At 36.6% G+C, this 22,616-nt stretch overlaps 2 protein-coding genes and 1 long non-coding RNA gene across 4 annotated transcripts in view; 1 reads left to right on the plus strand and 2 right to left on the minus strand.

The window, feature by feature from the left end:
• Nucleotides 1–22,616, plus strand: part of LOC131973076 (uncharacterized) — a 139,001-nt gene that overhangs the window by 25,660 nt on the left and 90,725 nt on the right. The gene's annotated exons all lie outside the window — the stretch shown is intronic.
• LOC131973066 (palmitoyltransferase ZDHHC7-like) lies at nucleotides 673–14,473 on the minus strand. 2 transcript variants are annotated; one of them, XM_059334912.1, is made up of 8 exons: nucleotides 14,416–14,473; nucleotides 9,835–9,925; nucleotides 7,941–8,246; nucleotides 7,280–7,404; nucleotides 6,273–6,369; nucleotides 4,551–4,632; nucleotides 3,073–3,203; nucleotides 673–2,322 (listed from the first exon to the last, which is right to left on the minus strand). In XM_059334912.1, exons 3-8 carry the CDS (start codon nucleotides 8,238–8,240, stop codon nucleotides 2,143–2,145), a joined length of 915 nt encoding a protein of 304 aa, XP_059190895.1. In that variant the 5' UTR covers nucleotides 8,241–8,246; nucleotides 9,835–9,925; nucleotides 14,416–14,473; the 3' UTR covers nucleotides 673–2,142. The 2 variants fall into 2 exon arrangements, with proteins under 2 accessions (XP_059190895.1, XP_059190896.1); XM_059334913.1 differs by lacking the exon at nucleotides 14,416–14,473 and having other exon boundaries at nucleotides 9,835–10,374.
• The window catches only part of ankrd27 (ankyrin repeat domain 27 (VPS9 domain)), a 70,572-nt gene continuing 64,474 nt past the window's right edge, over nucleotides 16,519–22,616 (minus strand). Inside the window, exon 28 of the mRNA XM_059334894.1 lies at nucleotides 16,519–20,665. Within this exon, the coding sequence (XP_059190877.1) occupies nucleotides 20,024–20,665 (642 nt within the window). The 3' untranslated portion in view covers nucleotides 16,519–20,023. The remainder of the gene's footprint in view (nucleotides 20,666–22,616) is intronic.

Genomic DNA, 22,616 nt, shown 5'->3' on the forward strand with positions numbered 1-22,616 from the left:
AAAGCACAAAGCATTTCATGTTCTCCAGGGAACAACACAGAATACCCACGGTTCAATTTCACTGTGCACTTAACAGCGACGTTTATACTTTAAAAACAGTAATATCAGCATATTAAGCCTCAGGAAAGAACCATTCCTATGAGCAGTTGTTCGAAAGTGGCAAGATATTTAAGAGACTGTGTCAACAGAGCACAAAGTCAACTTGGTTTTACATTTTATGCAAATTATTGGTAGTAAAAATGTGTTTCAGCATAAGAGTCCTGCAGATATTTGGTCATAACCCAATATATTATTTGACACAATACTGACTGGTAGATTGATATATTCCATCCCTTGATCAATGCAGCTAGCAGGATTAACAGAAATAAAATATTCAGTGTGATATGCTTCATGGCTTCCATGTTATTGGGAGTTTAACAAAAGGATTTTAGTTTAGATCTTAAGTATTTATGTCATTCATAATGCTAATTAATGGAGTATTTTGGCATGGTAACGATTACAATCCTGCTTATGTAGGAAAGCAAATGTTACACTTTGGGTTAAAGTTTTATTTTTTATCTTTTTGTAAATAAAACAGATATGTTTTGAATTGCAATTTGAGGGTTCAGGTGTTTGAAATGTGTTGTGTGTTTGGTGAATCTGACAAGAAACACTCTGGGGAAAAAAAAAAGGTTTTGGATGAGAGTTCAAACACAACATCCACTTAAAAACCCCAATGTGTTTTAAGGAAAAAACGTTTGATTTAAAGAGAAATGTGGGATTGAAAATATCATTTTATCATTGGGGTTTAGAAAGAATCATTAAAAAATGTAAAAAAGGGAGAAAAATGCTGAAGTAAATGGTGATTGGTAGGATTTTTTTTACATGCTTTTAATTTTATAACGTGATTTCTTAAAGGTTCTGGTGTAGTTCTAAACTGTGATAAAATACTCAAATGTTTTATGGGGAAAGGAATTAATTCAACACTTTCGAGTCCATAGAATGAGTCTTAGTGAGAAACACTGAACTTTTGTTTGTTTGCGGGAAAACTCAACAGGACAGCTTTAAATATTTGATGTAGTTTAAAATAAACAGAAAGGAAAAAAAGTAATCATTATAATACTTGTATAATACTTCATTTGCAGATCAACTTCCACAGACAGAAGAAACGGAGCTCACGTCACAGTTCCGTCACCGGTCTCGTCAGTGCGGGCGGACGGAGACCTCGGGAGGAGCGGTATAAAGGAGGAGGTGCAGTAAAGGTGCTTGTGAACAGCTGAAGCACCTCCAGGCACAAAGAAAACATCTGAGATCAGGATATTCAACTGTTAGCCATGAGTCACCATCCATAATATCTGCCGCTGGAGTTAAAATGTGCCATGTGTTTTGTTAATGTCCCTCCAACAGCTGTTGACGCATCTTATTATTTAATTTGTCTTTGATTTTGTGGACAAAAATATGTGTCTGATTTCTAAGTTTACAAATGGACAATTATACACTGTAAATTTGCAGATTTGTCCTCTCTTTTTAGTCTTTGAAGTTAATTTATGAAGTGAATCTACCTGAGTCTTCATTAGTGTTCTTGTAGTTGATTTAACAAAAACCTAAAATATGTTTCACTGTTTTTTTTCAACAAACCATTCATCTAAACAAAACAAAGTATAAACCAAACTGCGGCCCAAAAGTCGAGGTCTGAGCGGAACCGTGGATTTGGAGAATCGTTATTTAGTCACTGCAGAGGTTCGTATGATTGTTGGTCAAATATTAATTTCTGGTATAGCTCTGAGAAGATTCAGCATCTAAATGAACACATTCAACTCTGAATCAGTTGTCAGATTCATGTGGAGGAAACTCTTCTAAAGGTTCTCCACACATCCAGCAGCAGCACCGGCCTCCAGTCAGTCTGATCTTTAATTTCTCCCAGCAGGGATGATGCTCCTCCACCTCACAGGAAGGTCAGAGGTCAAGCATTAGAGATGGAGACCAAGCTTCTTCCTCATGGGCCCTGCGGCAGAGTCTGAATCTGGTTTCTCCGGATCAGTAACAGCTTCAAGGATATTGCTCTGTGAACCCAGCTGCAGGTTCATCACCACCATGAAACACCATCGCTGTGGTGGTTTGGTAATAATTCACTCCACTGTGCAGTGCTGGAATAACAGCGGGTCAAACGGAGAACTCTGCCCCGCCCTTCCAGCTACGTCTGGAGAGAAGGGTTGGTAGTTGGAGTCCAGCGAAGGGGCTGATCCACAACAGGGACGGTTGACCTCCAAACACCGAGCGCAGCCCCGCCCAGCGAGTCTGACGCTCCCACGTCGGCTTCTCGTTCTTCAGACGCTCGATTTCCTGACACACACACACATACACAACCTTGTTACACGCACAAATCAAACATTGATCACAATTGGTGATTTTAAATCATTTCTAAAGGATAAAGAAATAATTTCTCTTGATCAGTGTGAGTTTCTACTTGATGCTCTTTCAATGATGTTGTGATGGCTGTATTTTGTATTTAATTGTTTATTTTAACTGTGTTTTAAACTTTAATCCAATCCAATCCAATCCCCTTTATTTATATAGCACAATTTTAGCAAACACAAGGTTTCCAAAGTGCTGCACAAACAATAAATAGATAACACAATACAAAGAGATGTAGTAAACAATAGATCAGTAAGATGCAATAAGATAAAATAAATTAAAAATGGGATAAAAATAAATAAAATAAAATGTAAAATGTACTGCCCGCACAAAAGAAAATATGCATAAAATAACTTTACTTTAACTTTTTATGCTGCTTTCTTGGCCAGGTCTCTCTTGTAAAAGAGATTTTTTTAATCTCAACAAGACTTTTTACCTGGTTAAATAAAGGATATATATAAATGTCTTCATTGTGGCTCTGTCTATTATTTTCATAGAATCAATTTCCGCGACAGGTCTGCTGTTAAGCTCCAGTGTCAAGTATAAATTCATTTGGACACAGGGTGACCTTTATGTGGACAATACTCAACTAAACTAAAAATCTCAGCCAGATAGGGAGTAGTGAAACAGTTATTCATCATATGGTAGAATATTCAGAACACAAGTTGATGTCCTCACCGTCTCGTCATTGCAGATGGAGTGGAGCTGAGTGCTGAACATTACAGCTGTGAAGGTGAAGAAGAGGAGGGCTTCCATGCAGAGGAAAATCATCAGCATCATCGTCACCGGAGGAGAGAAATCACTGCACTCTGAAGACAGAAAAACAACACAGTGATTCAGAGATTTCAAACTATGCCCTTTAACTTCAAAGTGTGTGTGTGTGTGTGTGTGTGTGTGTGTGTAATTAAAATCACATAAAGTTACTGTGTGTGTGTGTGTGTGTGTGTGTGTGTGCGTGCTTACGCGCATGTGTGTGTGTGTGTGTGTGTGTATCTGTAACTGTAATCACATCAAAGATCAAAGGCAATCAGATCAAAGCAATCAACAGAATTAACTGACACCTGTTCCGGCTCAGTGACAGCAGAGGTAGACAGACTGGAATTTCTGGCCTCGAACAGAAAGCATTTTTGGCAAAACCATAATACCTATCATTGATCCGACTTCACTTTGAGCGTCCCGAGTTCTTCCTGAACGTCTACATATTATTTTTAAGAAAAATGAAAAAATAGCTTTCTTAGAGCGATCTAAAAAAACTGTTTTTTTTTTCCTTTTTCCGAAATCTTCCTGCGTTTTTAATATGGGAGCCAATGAGGCTGTTGGTGGTGTTGGTGGATCATCTCTGCGTCTTACGCCCAAACTATAACTCTGACAGCTTTACCAGAGGATTGTGAGTGAGAAGACAAATTTTCCTACGTTTCTATGTATAAATTATTTCTGTAGAGTGGAATTTGCGGCCTGGAGCGCAGTTTTAAAATTTATTTTTTGACAGTTTTACCTCTCCCTCTACACTCTGAGCGATGACATCACACACTCTGACATGAACATTCCGTGCAATACACACCCATTATAATCTCAGAATTTCTCCAAAAATGATCATGGTCATTTAACAGGGATTGATAAAAAACTATATGACCTATCGAAACGCAAATTAATACAACAATACACAAGACTTGTGTCTACTGTTTAAAGTTTAAATGGAGTCTCTAGGTGAGATTATGCCGGAGAAGTAGACGTTTAAAAATCTCCAATTATTGTTCTTTTTCGCTCATTTTTTGTCGGCCGTCCCATTCATTTCAATGGAAAATTTTGAGCAGTTTTTTCGTATTCTGTAGAGAAAAGTAATAGCACATTGATCCCGATCAAACCGCACGTTTTGATATATAATTTGTCCTGCAACTCTTTAAGTTGTAGGACTGTAGTGGGACAAAATTGCGTCCGGAAGAGGAATAAGAAAAAATCCACAGTATAACAGTAGTGCTCGGTGCGATTACCCCGAGGCCCTAATTACAGTAAGCTTCAGTCCTAAATAACTCATACAAGAGATGCTGGGTGTCATTTGAAAACCCTGTACAAGAACGTTGATGCCCGGCCCTTGAAGAGAAAGACAACTAAAAAATATAGTTGAAATGAGCAGGCCAGCTGTGTTTAGGACTCACCGCTCCACTGGACTCTGATGCAGGTGATGAACTGGTACCCACAGAGAGCCAAAGCGTGACTGGAGATCATAGCGATGTACATCTGTGGACAGAAGAAGTACCTCTTCACTCTCTGAGGAGTACTTACTTTTCATCATGTTCAGCCTGTTGTGGTGCCAAAATATGCAACATGAGTGACAGAAAGTTTAGGCGCAAAGAAAGCATTTCAATGCAAAAATGTTTGACTTTCTATTAAGCAAAATATCATCTTCATAGTTCCACTATTTCTCCTCTATATTTGTCTATAATTTTCAGCAACTTCTAAGCTCTAAACCAGTGATTCCCAACAGGGGGGGCCCGACCCCCCAAGGGGGGCGCCAAAGATCCAAGGGGGGGCTTGAAGCCCTCTTGATTTTAAGGGAGGTAATAAATCTAATGTGTTAAATATAGATGAGTCAGCATTAGTGGGACAAGTGGGTATTAATTATTTCGAAAAATCACAATAGATAAGGACATGTGTAACATCCCTCCTGCAGTATACACAGGTAACCTCACCTAGCGGTAACCTCACCTAGCGGTAACCTCACCTAGTGGTAACTTCACCTAGTGGTAACCTCACCTAGTGGTAACCTCACCTAGCGGTAACCTCACCTAGCGGTAGCCTCACCTAGCGGTAACCTCACCTAGCGGTAACCTCTCCTAGCGGTAGCCTCACCTAGCGGTAGCCTCACCTAGTGGTAACCTCACCTAGCAACAGAAACACAGAGCTAATGGATAAATGGCGACGCGTCAGGGAGACGAAAATGCTGAATATCTCAAAAAGAAACAGAGAGGGTACCATGAAAGTCACATTGAGTTCGGCTTCATAGAAGCAATGGACAATGGGGGGGTCGCCAAAGTTTACAATGGTAAAAATGTGGGTCCCTCAAGAAAAAGGTTGGGAACCACTGCTCTTAACAACTTAACTACTAACAATAGTACTAAAACAACTGCAACACACTTGAAGCTATTCACACACAGATTTGTCACCATAGTTGCTTCCTCAATCAGCAGACGAAGGCCGACTGTTGGGATCAAACATTCAAACAAGAAAAATACGGGAGTCATTTTACAATGTTATAAATAACAGACAAGACTCCTCAAATTTGCATTATCTTTCCTTCCTTTCATTTTTCAACAAAACCAACAAAAATACTTTTATTGCCTATCAAATAGAGCAGCTATTCTCAACCTTGGGGTCGCAAGATGATTTCTGGGGGTCGCCAAATCATTTTGGAAGTCAGCTCTGTCTCCACTGTGTTGAAGTGTTCATGTGTTAATGTGTTTTAGTCTTTTTGGTCACTTAATGTCTTTTTTTGTTCATTTTGTGTCTTTTTTCGATCATTTTGTGGTCATTTTGTGTCTCTTTGGTCCTTTTGTGTCTTTTCTGGTCATTTTTGTGTCTTTTTTGCTCATTTTGTGTCTTTTTTTCGACATTTTGTGTCTTTTCTGGTCATTTTTGTGTCTTTTTTGGTAATTTTGTGTCTTTTTTGATCATTTTGTGGTCAATATGTGTTTTTGTGGGATTTTGTTTACTTTTTTGGGTGATCTGAACTGTGCGTGTGAGATTGTGTTCAGTGAGCAGGGGTCACAGACAACATGCATGTTAAATTTGGGGTTGCGACTCAAAAAGGTTGAGAACTACTGATATAGAGTATATCATAAGAAAATCAGATGGATGGATACGGCTGTAAATGAACTTACGGTGAAGAGGACGAAGAAGCGCTGGTTCTTCTCTCCGACACAGTTGTTGACCCAGGGACAGTGGTGGTCCATCTTGCGGATGCAGCGCTTACAGATACTGTAGAAGAAGAAAAGGGGACATGTAGGGCTGTAATGAACACTTTAATCACAAAGCTGACACTGGAGTTCTATATCAACATTTGGAAGCTATGAGTCTCTCTGTTGCAGATAAATATAGGGCTACACTATTATATTTACTATTATACTATTTGTAGAATGTGTGGCGGTCAATGTTAAATATTGTGGTGGCCGCTAAAAATAAATCTGTTGAATCAATTAATTCAAATTAAGAATTTGGTTTCAAGGATTTAGTTTTCTTAATTTTAGGGTGATGATGAAATATGACAGGCAGCTTCATTCAAAAAGCCTCAATAGAAACTTGACAGTATTACTTCACGTCTAGACTGACAAATTTGCTTTTTAATTGATGCAGTATTGATATCTTTAAAAGCTAAAAAATCATAGCAAAGAAAACATGTTGGCTTCCACTTCTCTAGCAGAAAACATATAAAGTAATTTCCATTCTCTTGCTTATCTTCTGATTATACGAGTAAAACATCACTTTCATATAAATATCACCAAAGAGCATCACATTATTTTTTAATGTAAAAGAAGTCTAAAAAAAAACTTCGGCTGGAAACAAAACAGCTGTGTATTATGATTGAAAGCTTTAGAAAAAAAGTTCAATCAGACTTCTCAGAAGATGTTCCATTTGAAATTTCTTTATCACACCATCAGGGAAATACATAATTTAAATATAATTAAAAATATTAAGTTCATCATGCTGAACCAACAGATAATTACCACCAAGTCTGCAGCAGCACTGAGCTTTTCAGCCTCTTTTAGCTCCTAGTTTTGGTTTTACTGCAAATTTTCTGTCTAGTTCAGAGTCTTTTTCTACTGCCAAATGGACAGAAAAGCAGAGTTAATGTTGAAACTACCCTCCAGGTAGATTGAACCCTTCTGACCTGCAGTGATGAGCCCTCTCGGGTTTGATGCTGCAGCATTTTGGACATTTGTAGATGACCTCGCCTGGCTTCAGCTGCAGACTCTCCATGTACTTTTTAGTGGCGTTTCCTTTAGGAACGGCTCCCTGAGGAGAAGAGACGCAGGAAAGATGGACGATGCAAAGAGAGAATGAGAAATATGTCATGGCCTAGTTCAGGGATGGGCAACTTAAATGCTGGAAGGGGCTACAATTTTTCATAGACACTACCACAGGGCCACATATAGGAGCGTGCACTTAACCAAATATGATGAAACTCCAATTTTAAATATGTTTACAGTGCAGTAACTTAACATATTTCATGCCTTCAAATGCATGTATAACAGTATAAATAGGAATACAAAAGGTTTGAAGCAAATAAAAAATAACCACTCACTGTGATTTCTTTTTTCATCAGTGCAAGAACAGCAGACCAGCATTAATGCAAGAAGTAATTTAGAACATTTTTACAATGCACTTTTAAGATTTCATGCTCAAATGCATGTAGTTGTACCGAGGGCCACTTCAAGTGAGGGTGCGGGCCGTATGCGGACCCCGGGCCTCCAGTTGCCCATCCCTGGCTTAGTTGTAACATAGAACTCCTATTTTTAATCAACCAACTGGTCTCCCCTCAGCTTCCTCACCGGGTCGGTCAGCATGGTGCGGAGGTGGGAGGCCAGCGCCAGCACAGCCAGGCTGTTGAAGACGACGCCGTTGACCACGGCGTACCAGAAGCTCCTGGAGGGCAGCAGCATGACGAAGGTGACCACAAAGTCAGCGAAGAAGACCAGGAACCAGGTGATGAAGGCACAAACCATGCCGCAGCAGTCCTGGATGAACCACAGTTGCTTCTCCTCGCTGCGGGAATTCCTCTCTGCAACATCCTCCCCATCCAGCAGGGGGCGCTGCTGCTCCACGTCCCTCAGCCTGTGGCCTGAGGACATTGTGCCCTGATGGAGGGAACAGAGGCGGAAAGGCAGGTTGAACTAACTTTAACTGATGTAAGATATTAAGCTGAAAATATTCTGGCTAACACCAGACTAATCTCAAATGAGATCTAGTCTGGCAACCAGCCGTTCATTTCTCCGTAGAGGAGGTGTGGTTTACGATCCTCCGGAGCCGTTTATTGGACGCTTAGAATGTCTATCAAAGCGTCTGTAGGTAGCTCTTAGCCAATCAGATCAGTTATACCAGATGACGTAGTAGAGCGACAGAAATGGATGTTTGTTGTGTGTGTGTCTGTGAGAGAGTGTTGCTTGCTGCTTTGCTTCTCCAGTTCTTGCTTTCTGCAAGATTATTTATTTTCACGCTTTATTCCCCCTCATGTCATTCAGCCACACACATCCACTGATTTTATGGGCAATAAACAAGCTGCTGCGGGTCTCTCGGCGGCCCCGCTGTCCCCCGGCTCGTAGCGAGATCACCGGCGTTACGGTAGCTAGTATTAGTACCGGTGATCTGGCTACGAGCCGGGGGACAGCGGAGCCGCCGAGAGACCTTTCGCCTTTCAACTTTCGCTCTTAACTATTTAAAACACCATCTACAGCTAAAGAGAGTTTCGCGTCTGCAGCAGCCATGTTGGATCCGTAAGAAAACTACAAGCTTCCAAGTGCCGAGTAGTACGCGTCATCGTCTTGCCGTCCCTCCCCGCTCTGTGATTGGATCCCTAAAACAGGGCTAAGAAACCTCTCTGGTTGCCAGACTGGATGGAGGTTCGAAATTAAATTTGAGCGCGCAAGGCAGTATGGGTATACCCAGGCTAGCAACCAGGATTAATTTATCCATGTTTAATTAACAACCTCATCATTGATTTAATCAGTACTTGACATTTGTGTTACAAGTGGCACACAGCTACACAAAAAGGTGGCGTACTATTGTTTCCCGGTCTTTCCTAGCTAGGGTTGTCACGATACTAACATTTTCAACTCGATACCGATACTCAGGAAAATATTCGATACTCAATACCATTTTCGATACCACAAGGATAAAAACAAAATTTAAAAGAAATATTTTTATCAACAAGAAAAATGCAACATGTAAAAATTCCCAGAACCACAGGTTAAATATTTATAATAAAAAACAGTTGTGCAAAAAGAAACTGCAACTATGATAACAAGCTTCAGATACTCGATACTTTTGAAAATGAGTATTGTATCCGGATACAACGTTTTAGTATCGACACTTTTTTGAGTATCGATACTTTTGACAACCCTATTCCTAGCATTGCAAATTATTACTTCTAGTTGTATATACTTATTCTTCTTCTTCTTCTTCTTCTTCTTATTATTATTATAATTATTATTATTATACGTTTTCAACCTAACTATTGCAACCTTGTGTTGCTGCAACACCTTTTTCCCTTCTGGGGCACAACAAAGACTTATCTTATAATACTTCATATACTGCCAAAGTAAATGAAACGTGATAATAAAAGGGCTGCATATGCAGAAGTATCAGAAGAAAATAAAGCATTGTATCATGGACTCCCAGTGTTGTATCGGTGAAGGTGAAGTTAGAGTCAGGAGGATGCGTACTCACCTAATTAAAAATGCCTCTGCTTGAAAGCACTATGCCCTCTCCTCCAGTTGCTCCATGGAGTCACAAGCTGTTTTGTGTCTGCGTCACATCGCTGTGGACAACAGAGAAAAAAGCTCAAGCTTTGGTGGAACAAGTATTCAGATCCTTTACTGAAGAAAAAGTACGACTGTAATACCACATTGTAAAAATGCTACAAGTAAAAGTCCTGCATTCAAAGCCTTAGATAAGTAAAAGTGTGCAAATATAATCCGCAAAATGTACTTAGAATTGAAAAAAGTACTGATTGTGGAGTTAAATGTTCCATGTCAGTGTTTTACTACTATATATGATGATTTTGGATTCATTTTACTGCTGTAGATGCTTATAGTTGTGCTAATTTTACCTCTTTTAAAATGATCCAAGATGGTTTTTAAAGAGATTATTTAGCTGAAGAAGTAGGAGGATTTTCTCCACACATAAAGTAACTCTTTATGCTCGAGTTTTCTGGTAGGTAGGTAGTTTAATCTACAGCAATACATAATATTCTTTACGATTATCATGTGTTTGTAGCTTCACTGTCCTGTGAGAACCACTACGAAAAAAAAAAAATCAGCTGTTGCATTTTCCAGCCGATCCAACAGGGTTTTGAAGAGTTTATTAAGCTTAAGAAGTCTGAGAATTCTCTCAACACATGAAATAAACATTAAAAATCAGCACATCTGGAGATGCATTGTTTGTTTTCACTGAACAACAAGGGGATGAAAACATGTAATCTAAAAAGTAAGAAATCTTTCAGACAAATGTAGTGCACTAGTAAGTACAATATTTGTGTCTGAGATGTAGGGCTGGGTGATATGGACCAAAAGTCATATCCCGACATATTTAGGCTGAATATCGATATAGGATATATATCCTGATATTTTAAACGCGTGGGAGCAAATGTTCAAAGTCAAAGTCAAAGCCAAATATGACATTTATTGAAACCATTTATTTAAGTGAACATAAATACTGTATAACTTCAGTACCTTTTTTTTTTTTTTTTTTTAAATCAAGGCTCCATAAATTGCACATTTAAATGAAAAAAATATCTTAAACAAATGTAGCCTATGAAATAAAATAGGCCAATCTTTTTCTGAAATAAATATATTATATGGGAAAAGAATAACGAACATTACAAAATAACTAAATATGACAAACCCTAGTAAGAGCGGCATTTATATATAAAGAAAGAAAAAAAAGAACTATATCGATATAGGCAATATGGTCTAATTAACATTTAAAAATGTATCGATATATCTTTTATATAGATATATCGCCCAGTCCTACTGAGATGTAAACAAGTAGAAGTATATAGTGGAATACATTTTAAATAAACAAGCAAAGTACACATAATGAGTTTGTAGATATTGAGAAAATATATTCAGCTGGATTCAATCATTGGCTATAACTTACATTAATGTCAAATCTGTCAAAAATGCACCACACCAAAATAATGTTTCTAAAGTTTGTGGCGTTATATTGTCACCCTGTTAAAATAATCGCCTAACTCATTTTTTCAAGTGTCATAAGTGTGACATATGACATTTATTGATCATTTCACTCAAAAAGGATGCAACAAAGGATGGCTATCGGCATAGTAACACTATACTATAACAACACTGGAAAAACTTATCCATGCATTTATTTTTAGTAGATTGGATCACTGCAATGGCATCTTCACAGGTCTTAACAAAAAATCAATCAGGCAGCTGCAGCTGATCCAGAACGCTGCTGCCAGAGTCCTCACAAACACCAGGAAACTGGACCATATTACACCGGTCCTTGAATCACTACACTGGCTTCCTGTGAGTCAGAGGATAGATTTTAAAATCTTACTGCTGGTCTACAAAGCTCTAAATGGTCTCGGACCAAATTACCTGCTTGATCTGCTCCCTCTCTACGAAGCATCCAGACCCCTTAGGTCATCTGGAACTGGCTTGTTGCGTGTCCCAAAAACAAGAACTAAGCGGGGTGAGGCAGCTTTCAGTTATTCTGCTCCTCACCTGTGGAACAAACTACCTGTAGATCTGAGGTCTGCTCCTTTAAATCAGGACTGAAAACACTATTGTTTACTGAAGCGTACTCTTAACTTTAACACTTATCTGCTCTACTCTACTGCCCTTACTTTTTAACTACACAATGTTTGACTTGTGCTTTTTATTATTTTATCTCTTTTTTTTATCCTGCTGTATCTTATTTTATCCTATTTATATCTTTATTTCTATTTCCCTGTTTTAATTGACTGTTGACACATGTTTTCAATGTGTATGTAAAGCACTTTGAATAACCTTGTGTTGAATTGTGCTATACAAACAAACTTGCCTTGCCTATGTGTAAATTATGTAACTTAAGAGAAATAAATGACTTAGGCAATTTTTTTGAACATGCCTTTGTGACTTAAGCAAGATATGGTAACACTTTATTTTGAAGGTATCTACATAAGAGTCACACAAGCCTGTCAGAAACATGGCATGACAAGTATCATGTGCATAGTGTTACTTCAAAGTGTCATTAATGTTCATGACACATCCCATGTCATGTTTACGACACGCTCATGTCACTCTAATGTAGACACCTTCAAAATAAAGTGTTACCATATCTTGCTTAAGTTACAAAGGCATGTTCAAAAAATTGCCTTAGTCACATTTTATTTTGACTGAGGCATAATAAATCCGCTTAAGTCACACACTTGACATAGGCCCAGTGGTGGAAAAAGTATTCAGATCCCTTACTTAAGTAAAAGTACTGATACAACACTGTGAAATGACTCCACTACAAGTAAAAGTCCTGCATTCAAAACTTACTGAAGTAAAAGTACAAAAGTATCAGCATCAAAATGTACTTAAAGTATCAAAAGTAAAAGTACTTTTTATGCAGAATGGACCCACTTGGATTGTTTTATATATTCTAAAAATATATTGGTGGGTTATTATTTTTGATGCATTTATGTACGGACCGCTTTAATTTTCTCAAGGTAGGGCTCATTTTTACTACTTAATATACTCTTCTGATGTTCAATTTAAAATATGTAAACATGTTAGCAAACATTTCATATTAATCATGTTTTTATGTTAAATCTTGAACTGAAAAGTAACTAAAGCTGTCAGCTAAATATAGTGGAGTAAAAAGTACAATATTTGCCTCAAAATGTAGTGAAGTAGAAGTATAAAGTAACATAAAATGGAAATACTCAAGTAAAGTACAAATATCTAAAAATTGTACTTAAGTACAGTACTTGAGTAAATGTACTTAGTTACATTCCACCACTGCATAGGCCATTATCTTAAAGGGGTAAAATCACATGATCTGATCAACTGAGGATGTAGGCGATTTTACCATAGGTGGCTATGAGGAGATGATTAAGGCAAAAAAAAGAGACAAATCTGACAAAAAATGACTTAAAAGATTATTTTAACAGTGTGACGAAATGTTGTCATAACAAACCCAGCAGCCACCTAACACACAGTATTTCTAGCCTCTTAGCTCTATGTTAGCCACATTTAGAAAACTCTCTAACTTCCACAAATAAAACTGGAAACTATCAGATACCTCATAATATAACGTAGGGGTGGGCGATATGGCCCTAAAAGAATATCACGATATTTCAGGCTATTTTTGCAATGACGATATTCTTGACGATATTAGCAAATACTTAAAAAGATATAGAAAATATGATTTTTTTTTTGTCTGTATAAATAATTAAAAATCTAACATGTAGTGTGAAGTATAAATCTCAACAGTTGCCAAATACAAAAACGTTTACTCTTGACTCTTGAGTATGAGCAAATAATAAAAATAACCATTTAGGGGTTCTGGGGGCATATTTTAATGAATTTTGTAAAGGAGAATAAAGGTAATTGTATGTTTTATTTAAGGCATTTTATTTTGACAGTCTTCTTGTAAGTTCTGTGGTGGATTCTGTTAACACACCGTGCTCTTATTTTGAAAGCTGCATGTGTTTAGCGACAGGGAGTAAGTAGCTTTTTGTTATTAAAACAACTTTAACTACTACATCAAGAAGTAGGAATGTTGCCAATATCATGATATGCATTTTTTTTTAACCGTAAAAAAAAAATACCGGTATTATCGTGAACGATACGATATGGCACACCCCTAATATAACGACAAACCCGTAACATGCCTGTTAGCTGTCAGTTAGCTTGCTAATATACAAGGGCTAACAGCTAACAGCTAGTTAGCTTATCCAGCTGTTTAGCTACACATTTTCATATTTAGATATTCACAAGGCAGGTAAAACAACACAACTGAGCCTTAGTTAACACCACAACATTATTATTATTCTGAGTGATGATTATTCCCAGTGGAATGATATAAAGCTAAGTAATAAGATGTTTTTTATATGTTATTGGCCCTGTTCGGGGGCGAACTGTCACCTCCCATCTCATTGAAAAGCAGCTGTGCGCTGGTTTTTAACGGACATGTGACGGCTCAACACACTGATATTTGTCAAACCAACCACTCAGTCGTCATGCTTGAAGTCTTAGCTCTTCCAAAACAGGAAAACGCGGCTTAAAAACGCTTCAGATAAAGCAGGAATCTCACCTTTGTGTCGCTTGTTGAAGTTTTATTGCCGCTTGTTCGTCTTCTTCTTCTTCTACGGTTTTCGGTTGGCAACTGTTGCATCGCCGCCTTCTACTGGATATTGTTGCCCCCTTGTGGCCATTAGAGGAAAAACACCCAAAATAATAATAATAAAAAAAATATTGCATTAATTTACTTTTTAGTCTCAAAACATAATAACAAAAAATATAAAAGTAAATTTTCAGATACGTAAATAAAATTATTTTTTATTTTAAACTATTTTTCGATACATTTCAGTTAGTTTACAGAGTGGGGTTGCTCATTTGAGTTTAGTTTTCATTATTTTTGATATTAGGGGTATTAGGGGGTTTAAATTCAGAATAGGTATTAAAATAAAAACACAACACATCCCAGTCTCAATAAACATAGGGTGACTCATTTGATCAAACTGAATAATACTAAAAACATTTCCTGTATTTATATTTTTTAAGTTAGTACTTTCTATTTCAGGTAAAAAAAATTCACACAAAGTTAACAATTATAACCTTAGTCTGATTACTACACCAATCTAATAATTAGAAGTAATACTTTAATTAATTACATATTTTACTATACTGACATATCAGACTATACTTTATATATTATATGCTATATTATGCATAATCGTATACTCTGTCAATACAGTTCACCTTTTATATTTTACTTTACATCCAACATACTTAACTTAAAACAAATTAAATTAAATGTAAGTGCTCTCCTTGTGCTGGGTGCTACGCTGGAATTTCTCCACCGGGAATCAATATAGACTGAAAGAAAAAAACACTGATAAAAATATTAGTCTCAATGAAATGTTTATTATTACTTGTTACTTGGGTGTGAATTAAATAAGGCACATTCACATCATTTTTAAACATCCAAACCTGAAAATAAAAACTGGTACAAAAATAAGTAAGACTTCTGATTGGGTTTGACATCCTTTCATCTTAAATTAGACACTGAAACATAAAGACGCTGCTTTGCTGGAGACTCAGTGAAAAATTGTGTGTGACGTGCTAAAAACAGTGGACACACCCGAAACAAACGGAAGGTTAAAAGTGACAAAACTAACTGGAACACAAAGAGTCAAAGAGGTCGGATTAAACTGAAGCAGTGAGTTTCATCGTCACTAAAACACACAGTTAACCATTTGATGCACAACATGGGTCTAAAGTGACCCGACAGAGTTTTCATGTTCTATATCTTTGCAATAATTCATCATTCAGTATTCCAGGTTTTCCTCAATTAGTTTGTTTTTGATCATCATACATCCTAATTTATATGTTTTCCTTTATTTATTTTGAATAGAATCCCTTTTTCTGTCACTACTCTTCTAATACACAACATGGGTGAAAAATGAGCCATATCCATTTTTAAGCTAAGTAGCTTGTTAAGCTAACTTCTTAGCGAACTTCTTGGCTAAGTATTTAGCTAAGTAGCTTGCTACGTAGCTTGCTAAGCTAACTACTTAGCTAACTTCTTGGCTAAGTAGTTAGCTTAGCAAGCTACTTAGCCAAGTAGTTAGCTATGTAATAATACAAAAACTTTTTTTCTTTATAAACTATTAGAAGCAAAATGAAAATAATGATCTGTTTTTATCGAAAACAAGATATTTAAAGAATACTTAAAATATTCAATCATAAAATAAGTTGATATCAAAACAGACAGCACAGAAACACACAGCAAGCATTAAATAACAGGGGAAATGAATGCGGGTCCTTTTTTACCCATGTTGTGCATCAAAGGGTTAAATAAGTAAAAACTATGTGAGGTGAACATGTTTAACACTGATTCTACAGTACTGTTGTTGCATTATGCTGTAATGTATCTGTATTAATTATCTTCTAATGTTAAAGGACCAAACTCCTTAACTACTCTATGTTTTACATCACTGCCAACCCACTTTTTAAGATTGATCAACCTGCAGATGCTAGATGTTAATAGGATGATGAAACCATTACATTTTCGCAGTTTATTATTTACATTAGGACAATATTTTTTTATTACCTCACACCTTTTCTGAAATTCTGTGTTTAATGATTGGAAATCAGGCATTAAGTTAAGTTAAGTGACAAATTAGAGTCAAAAGTTTTTCCAGAGATAATTTTGGATATCTCATTTTATTTTTTTTTTATTTTTAAATCACTCCAAAAATCAGATAAAACAAACACAAACAAATCTGAACCTGACTATGGATGATCTATGAACAAACCTCTCAGTAAAAACCTTCAGAATAAAGATATTCTGATTCTGGTAAATATGAATTTCTTTCTACTAGTCTGAAAGAAAACATGTTATGGAAGCATCAGTCAAAAACATAAAACAATGTTTTTACTGAAGTGTCTCACCCAAAATATCTCCCAATGTTAAAGGAGCAAACTGGTGATTTTGCATGTTTTATTTCACTCATTAACTTCTCTGTTTTACATCACTGCTGACTTGTTTCCAAATCATACACTGAGGGTTTTTTTAATTCATTTCAGTTTTGTGTGAAAGTCAACTTCACTCACTGAATTACAAAAATAAAGAATCATTCTGTATTGTATCATGACAAAGCAAGTCAAAAATCCTGTGAAATAATAATACTGAATTTAAAACACAGCTTTTATGTTCTAAATTACATTTGACCAAAATCATCACAAGTAAAACTAAAGCTGTAACTTATTGTTTTTAAGGTTGAGCTGCAAATAAAAAGTATTTGTATTATCAATTAATATACCAACTAAAAATCACTCTCCGATGTATAAAATATCAGTAAGTAGTAATATTTATAGATTTATCCATATGCTGCTGGACACGACTTTAAAAGATAATTTGATCCCAGTAAATCACGTTCCTATTAAATAAATGAATAGATGAATATCCAAAAAAGTTCAGACACTGTCTAAAACAGCATCAAAACATAATCCTTTTTTAAAGAAATAAGCTAAAATGAATAGTTGCAAGAAAGGAAGACAATCTTAAAATATGTTACTATGATTGTGAAAATAATTAGAAGTGATGTAAAATATCAGGATTGTAATTAACGGGATAAAAACAATAAAAACCAGCAGTGTGATCCTTTAACCTGCCCTATGTTTGTGTGGAGATAACACATTCTAACATTCAGGAGAAGCTGAACATCTCCGAACACACAATACACTACCATCAACAAGTCATAAATAAAATAAAATGATCCTAATAAAAATAGAAGTGAAGTAGTATGATGTTAAACTGTGAAAACAAGCAAAAAAACGACCAAACTGTGAATCCATTTTTAACACTGAAAACGTCTAGTATTCAAGTAAAACAGCACGTTCTTCAAATGAAGTCTGGTCAGATTTGGAGCTACAGTCCAGTGGCATAAAATTAAACTCAAGCAACATTCATACAATCTAAAATAACGTCAGTTTGCATCCCTTTTTCTTTTTCTGAAGGCAAGAAGAAGAAAGTGCTTAAAACTCAGGAGGAGGAGATCCAGCAGTGGCTGAGACCAAAGAGCTCTTCAGACTGGAGGAATTTAACTGTCTTGTTAATGTTACAGAAAACATCTGACCTGTTAATGTCACAATGAAATAATTTAGTCCGTTTTATATGCCGGTATTGACTTTTGACACAGGGAGATGAAACAGAACGCAGAAAATGATCCTATCGAATGTAATATTTAACATTTCTAATCAAAAAGGTTTTTAAAGGGTTAATTTGGATTTTATTTCTATGCTGTGGACGAGGGCAGCAGCCTAATGTATTTTAGCTAAGTGTAAGCTTTATTTAGAATATTATCACTGCCTTAATTTGCCGTCTGGCAGGCCTGTTTAAGTTGACACAAGGGAAACAGAGGCTGTAATATGTTATCTTCAAAGCCACCAGACTCCATTGACAAAAACAGTAATATTAACTTGCAAAACACTGGACTTGCTGGTCAAACTAACTAATTGAGGCAGCGGTAGACCAGCAACTCCTCTGTTCTGCTATTTAACCCTTTGATGCATAACATGGGTCTAAAGTGACCCGACAGAGTTTTTATGTTCTATATCTTTACAAAAAATTATTTTCATCATTCAGTATTCAAGGTTTTCCTCAAATAATTTGTTTTTGATCATCATACATCCAAATTTTATGTTTTCCTTTATTCATTTTTTTAATAAAATCCCTTTTTGTGTCACTACTCTTCTTATGCACAACATGGGTAAAAAATGACCCATATCCATTTTTAGCTAAGTAGCTTGCTAAGCTAAATACTTAGCTAACTTCTTGGCTAAGTAGCTTGCTAAGCTAACTACTTAGCTAACTTCTTTGCTGAGTAGTTAGCTGAGCAAGCTACTTAGCCAAGTAGTTAGCTATGTAATAATACAAAAACTTTTTTTTCATAAAGTATGAGAGGCAAAATGGAAATAATGATCTGTTGTTATCAAAAACAAGCTATTTAAAGAATATTTGGAATATTCAATCATAAAATAAGTTTATATCAAAAGATAGAGCACAGAAACACACAGCCAGCATTAAATAACATGAAGGGAATGAATGCGGGTAATTTTTGACCCATATTGTGCATTAGAAGGGGGGTCAATATGTTGTGCATCAAAGGGTTAAAATCATTGTTTTTGTCAATGGAGTCTGGAGCATAGATAACGGCTACAGTTCCCCATAAGAAATCCCATCCGCATGGTTAGATATCACTGGGGACAAGTGAGAAATTATAATGCTCTGCAAGTTGGGAAAATCTTTTGGGAAACTCCTTTTAGCCCGCATTATTACTGTAGACTTAAAACTATTGAAAGAGCTGAAAGAAGTCAAACAGTCTGCCCTAAAAATTTGGATTTACTTTCTACTAAAGAAACGGAGACAAGATGAGAAAGCTTTGTCATAGAGTCACTGATTACGTTCACACGTCCACTGGTGTTCCACTTCTTTTTCCAAATATGTCAATGTGTCTGAATGCAAACAGCATATTCCATTTAGATATTCTGAAGTTGGACTTATTCTGAATGTAGCATTTTTTTGATCAAGATGTGTGATATACCATTATTATTCAGGTTTCACAAGCATACTTTGGACTTTGCAGCACGTTTGTTCTATGCATCTCAATCTGGGTTTTTACAGCAGTTTGCGACACAAAAACTTGCCTGTTTACATTCTGCTCTGTGTTGTGCCTGAAGAATCACGATATCAGAATCAGTTTTAAAGACTTGGACATCAAGAGGTTTTTGGACATGTGCAAATTTCACAACTTGGGTTTCAACAAGGTGATTAAAGGAGTGAAAAAAACGATCATAATGGCACAAGCAGTTCCACTATTTTGATGCGATGAATGACATGTTCCTGTCAAACACAGCCGTTCGTTTTACCTCGACAGGAGTACGCACGGCTGAATGTAAAGGGAAATATTACTGGAATATTCATTCTCATTAGCCATGTAAACAGCTCAGTGGGAGTAGTCTCTTTTTCAGAATAACTGGAATATTTTTGTGCATGTAAACGTAGTCAGTGTCGCGTCTGATCTGAAACCGTGTGCTTTCTTTTTCCTTTCAAATATTTGGTGTTTTGTTCCATCGATGGAAAAGGAAGCCAAATGTTTGGTGCTCCTCTGTAATCTCCTCATAATGTCTCCGTTTCAGTCGCAGTCTTCATGAGTCAACTCTTCACTCTTTTCTTGCGTTGCATCGGCGTCTTTCTGGTCGCCTCCATCTGTCTGGATTTCGGGGTGGGGGTCAGTGCAGGTGGGGACGGGGTCTCCGTCTTTGCCGTCTGACTGCAAAGCCTCACTGTCCGTACGAGTCTGGTCGTCTGGCGACTCAGACTCTCCGTTTAAAGGACAAAGACTGGGGCTGTTACCTTCAGACGGCTCGGTGGCGTCGTGTGAAGCAGAGGAAGTGGTTGAGGGGCGTGTCAGGGGTTCACACGGGTTATCAGCACGTGACGGGGCGTTACACAACGAGGATGTGGAGGTTTCACTTCCTGTGCTGCAGTCATCAGTGGAGTGTGTTTCACCGGTGTCAGGCTGCGTTTCGTCTCTGGGCGCCTGAGCTCCTGCTGTGTGGTCAGTGTGTGTGTCATCTGTCTGATTGCTCTCCTGTGGAGTGTATTCGGTCATGTTTGGAGTGTGTTGTCGTTCCAGTGTTTCTTCTCCTGAGTCCAGGGTGTGACAGCGACCCAGGGGCCGCTCTCTCAGCCGGGGCCTGGCGTCCAGGCTCGCAGAGGGGCTGCTGACCTCAACCGTCTCCCCTCGCCTCAACCTCCTCCTCTCTGGGTTCCCCTGGGAAAAAAAAATCAGATCATAAGACTCGGATTAAGTCACATAATGAGGACATAATGAGGAAAAACTGCCGCTCCTCCTCGGGGAAGAGTCACAGAGCTCTAGATTTAAATCTCTTCTTAAAGCCCACCTCTTCTCGTTGGCTTTTAACACCACGTAGAGTGTTGATTTTATGTTGATTTTATGATTTTATGATTTTTTGTTTTTATTGTATTCATGCATATTTTATTTTGTGCGGGCAGTACATTTTACATTTTATTTTATTTATTTTTATCCCATTTTTAATTTATTGCATCTTATTGCATCTTACTGATCTATTGTTTACTACATCTCTTTGTATTGTGTTATGTATTTATTGTTTGTGCAGCACTTTGGAAACCTTGTGTTTGCTAAAATTGTGCTATATAAATAAAGGGGATTGGATTAGATTAGATTAGCAGCAGTCTATGTTTCTGCCTGTCACACACTGAGAGACAGCGAGTGACACACAGCTGTTGGTTTTTTTGTTTTTATTTTTTATTTTATTTATTATTATTATTATTATTATATTTTTTTATTTTTTATTTTTATTTTTATTTATTATTTATTTTTACTTTTTTTGCTGGGACAGTTAGATTGTATAAATTATATGTTGATTGTAATTCAATGATTGTACATATTGCTTTCTTTTATTGTTATTAGTTTTTCTTTTCTTTTAAATATAATAATTTATTGTAAATATTGCTTTCCTTATCTTGTTATCTTTTTTTCTGATGCTTGCTTTGGCAATATATACATTGTTACGTCATGCCAATAAAGCCAATTGAATTGAATTGAATTGAATTAATGAGGAGCTGGGAAGAAAAATCAGATCATAAGACTCGGATTAAGTCACATAATGAGGAGCTCATTTAACCCATAATAACCCATGGTGACACCAGTGTATCAAGCACTTTAAATCTTCAAGAATCTCCCATATTCAGCTTTATGCTTCACCTTAACTCATTAAATCCCTAAGAGACATATACTGTGTGACTGGAAACAGAAATGTGTAAAAGTAGCTTATTTTAAAAAGCTTATTTTTTGTTACTAGGCTAAGTTTAAACCCATTTAACGATTCTAATCCATTAATAGTTGTGTCCTATGTTGCATTTAACTTGTTCTGATCATATTTCCTGAACAAATTAAAGTCACAATTTTGATAAATGTTTATGGAGATGCAAAATAAAAAGGCAAATTTGTGTCTCTGTAAGCAGAAAATGTGTCTAGTTTTTTTCTATTTTAAAATAAGAAATATCAGAAACATAAATACCATAAACGGCAATTTTAACGTTTATGTCACATCACACCCCATACTTCCCGTACTTACTATACTTAGTTTGAGTACGCAGGGTGTTCATTTATAAAAATATATTAAAGTGTGCTTCAGTTTGCTAATAAAATAGAACTACTTAAGGAAATAATTTCTAACATTCATTTACTGAAGAAACTTAATACTGAACTAAACACAGAATCAATCAAACACTAAATCATATATCAAACAGTCAATATAATCAATATTAAAGTTTACCTAAGTTACAAGGACAGTGTGTGGGATTTACCTCTCCTCTTGGAAATTTTAATTCTACTTTAGAGTTAATATGGCGCTTTTATTGAAAGCATGTTACATCTGAAATATTGGACAAATAGAAATTTTAACCTGTTGGTTGGACTACAGAAAAATGCTGGTAATCACCAGAGTCATTAGAAGTCATACTCTGTTAGCATTGCTTACAACAGCTATTCTCAACCTTGGGGTCGGGACCCCAATTGGGGTCGCGAGATGATTTCTGGGGGTCGCCAAATCATTTTGAAGTCAGCTCTGTCTCCACTGTGTTAAAGTGTTCATGTGTTTTTGGTCACTTAATGTCTTTTTTTGGTCATTTTGTGTCTTTTTTTGGTCATTTTGTGGTCAATTTGTGTCTTTTTTGGT

Source organism: Centropristis striata, chromosome 6, assembly GCF_030273125.1.
Source record: "Centropristis striata isolate RG_2023a ecotype Rhode Island chromosome 6, C.striata_1.0, whole genome shotgun sequence".
NCBI classification, from domain to species: Eukaryota; Metazoa; Chordata; class Actinopteri; order Perciformes; family Serranidae; genus Centropristis; species Centropristis striata.